The sequence below is a fragment of the Fonticula alba genome (assembly GCF_000388065.1).
Source record: "Fonticula alba strain ATCC 38817 unplaced genomic scaffold supercont2.5, whole genome shotgun sequence".
NCBI classification, from domain to species: domain Eukaryota; order Rotosphaerida; family Fonticulaceae; genus Fonticula; species Fonticula alba.
Genome location: NW_009242975.1, coordinates 2,232,261 through 2,233,502, shown reverse-complemented (window position 1 = coordinate 2,233,502; position 1,242 = coordinate 2,232,261). Strand labels below are relative to the sequence as shown.

At 66.3% G+C, this 1,242-nt stretch overlaps 2 protein-coding genes across 2 annotated transcripts in view; one reads left to right on the top strand and one right to left on the bottom strand.

Annotated features, from left to right (window-relative positions):
* Positions 1–534: 534 nt before the first annotated feature.
* On the top strand, positions 535–930 carry H696_03657 (hypothetical protein; the record flags this gene model as incomplete). The annotated part of the gene is made up of 1 exon (XM_009497530.1): positions 535–930. One exon carries the CDS (start codon positions 535–537, stop codon positions 928–930), a length of 396 nt encoding a protein of 131 aa, XP_009495805.1.
* Positions 931–1,035: 105 nt separating this feature from the next.
* H696_03656 (hypothetical protein) overlaps positions 1,036–1,242 on the bottom strand; it is a 1,707-nt gene continuing 1,500 nt past the window's right edge. The window contains exon 5 of the mRNA XM_009497529.1: positions 1,036–1,208. Coding sequence (XP_009495804.1) covers positions 1,132–1,208 — 77 coding nt within the window. The 3' untranslated portion in view covers positions 1,036–1,131. The remainder of the gene's footprint in view (positions 1,209–1,242) is intronic.

Sequence of the window (1,242 nt, the reverse complement as noted above, 5' to 3'; positions counted from 1 at the left end):
CCCCCCTCCCCCCGCCCATCACACAAGGAAAATGGGGGTGGGGCTCGCGCCGGGGGCCTCCCGTTGCCGAGCGCGCGCCCTCGCGCGGATCGGTGTCCGCCTTGTGTTGGTTACGGCTCTCGCGGGGGTGTCCGATCGGGGGCCCGACGCCCGTCAGCCAGCCCCGATCGGGACCCTGCCCTGGCGTCGTCGCGCATGTGACATGGCCATGCATGTGATGACTTCCCAACGTGCCGGGTCAGCTGCCCACGAACAAGTACCCGACAACCGGGGCGGGGCCCCGCGCATGCGCCGTGCATCGGGTGCCTCTTGCTGGAACGGGCCCGGCGCCCCGCGGCTCGTCCTCCTCCGGGGCAAAAGAGATCCCCCGATCAGCCTACACCCCCTCCGGATGCTAGATAATACACCACCTCCTGGGACATCCTCCCCCTCTTACCGCTTCCCTCCCCCCGCCCCCCCATCGTCGCGCATACACACACCCTCGCCACAGCCGCCTGCCGATCCATCTGCGTACTCGCCCCCCCCCCCCCCAATATGCAGCCAGCTCATCCGCAGTCCCAGCCGGAGACTCCGACCCCGGCGTCCGGGTCGGCGCCCCCCCCATCCGCCCATTTCGCCTCGACGACCAAGCACGACTTCCAGTCCGGGCCATACTTCGCCTCTTCGCGGGCCTTCTCCAGCCCGCGAGCGTCGATTCTCCCGTCGCCGGCGCCCTTCCTGCAAGCCATCGCCAAGGCCAAGGCAGCCCTCGGCGAAGAGGACGAAGAAGAGTATGGGTATTCCTCCTCAGCCGGGTCCTCCGAGAGTGGGGCCGACTCTTCGCACTCCGATTCGGGGTCTGCCTCAGAAGAGGGCGACCCCGAGGACGAGGAGCAGGAGGAGGAGGAGGAGGAAGATGGCCATGGGGGGGACGACCCGGCCTCCGCATGACATTCAACAATACACCGTATACCTGCCTCCCGTTTCTTCCCCATGGCGATGTCCGTGCTTGGAGCCGCGGTGGAAGCGATGCGCGCCCGCATGCGTGGGATCAGCTGTGAGTGTGGCGGTTGTCTATTGTTTTGTTCTTTTTCACTTTCTTTGTCGCACGCCTGTGTGCGTGTTCACGCGCCGCGCGTACGCCTCTCCATGTTAGAAGTTGCTGACGTAGTCCTCAAAGAAATCCACCACCCCGGCCGTCGTCGTCAGCGAGTGCATGTACCGCCGTTCTGGAAAGAGGGGAGGGGGCGGAGTGTGTGTGTG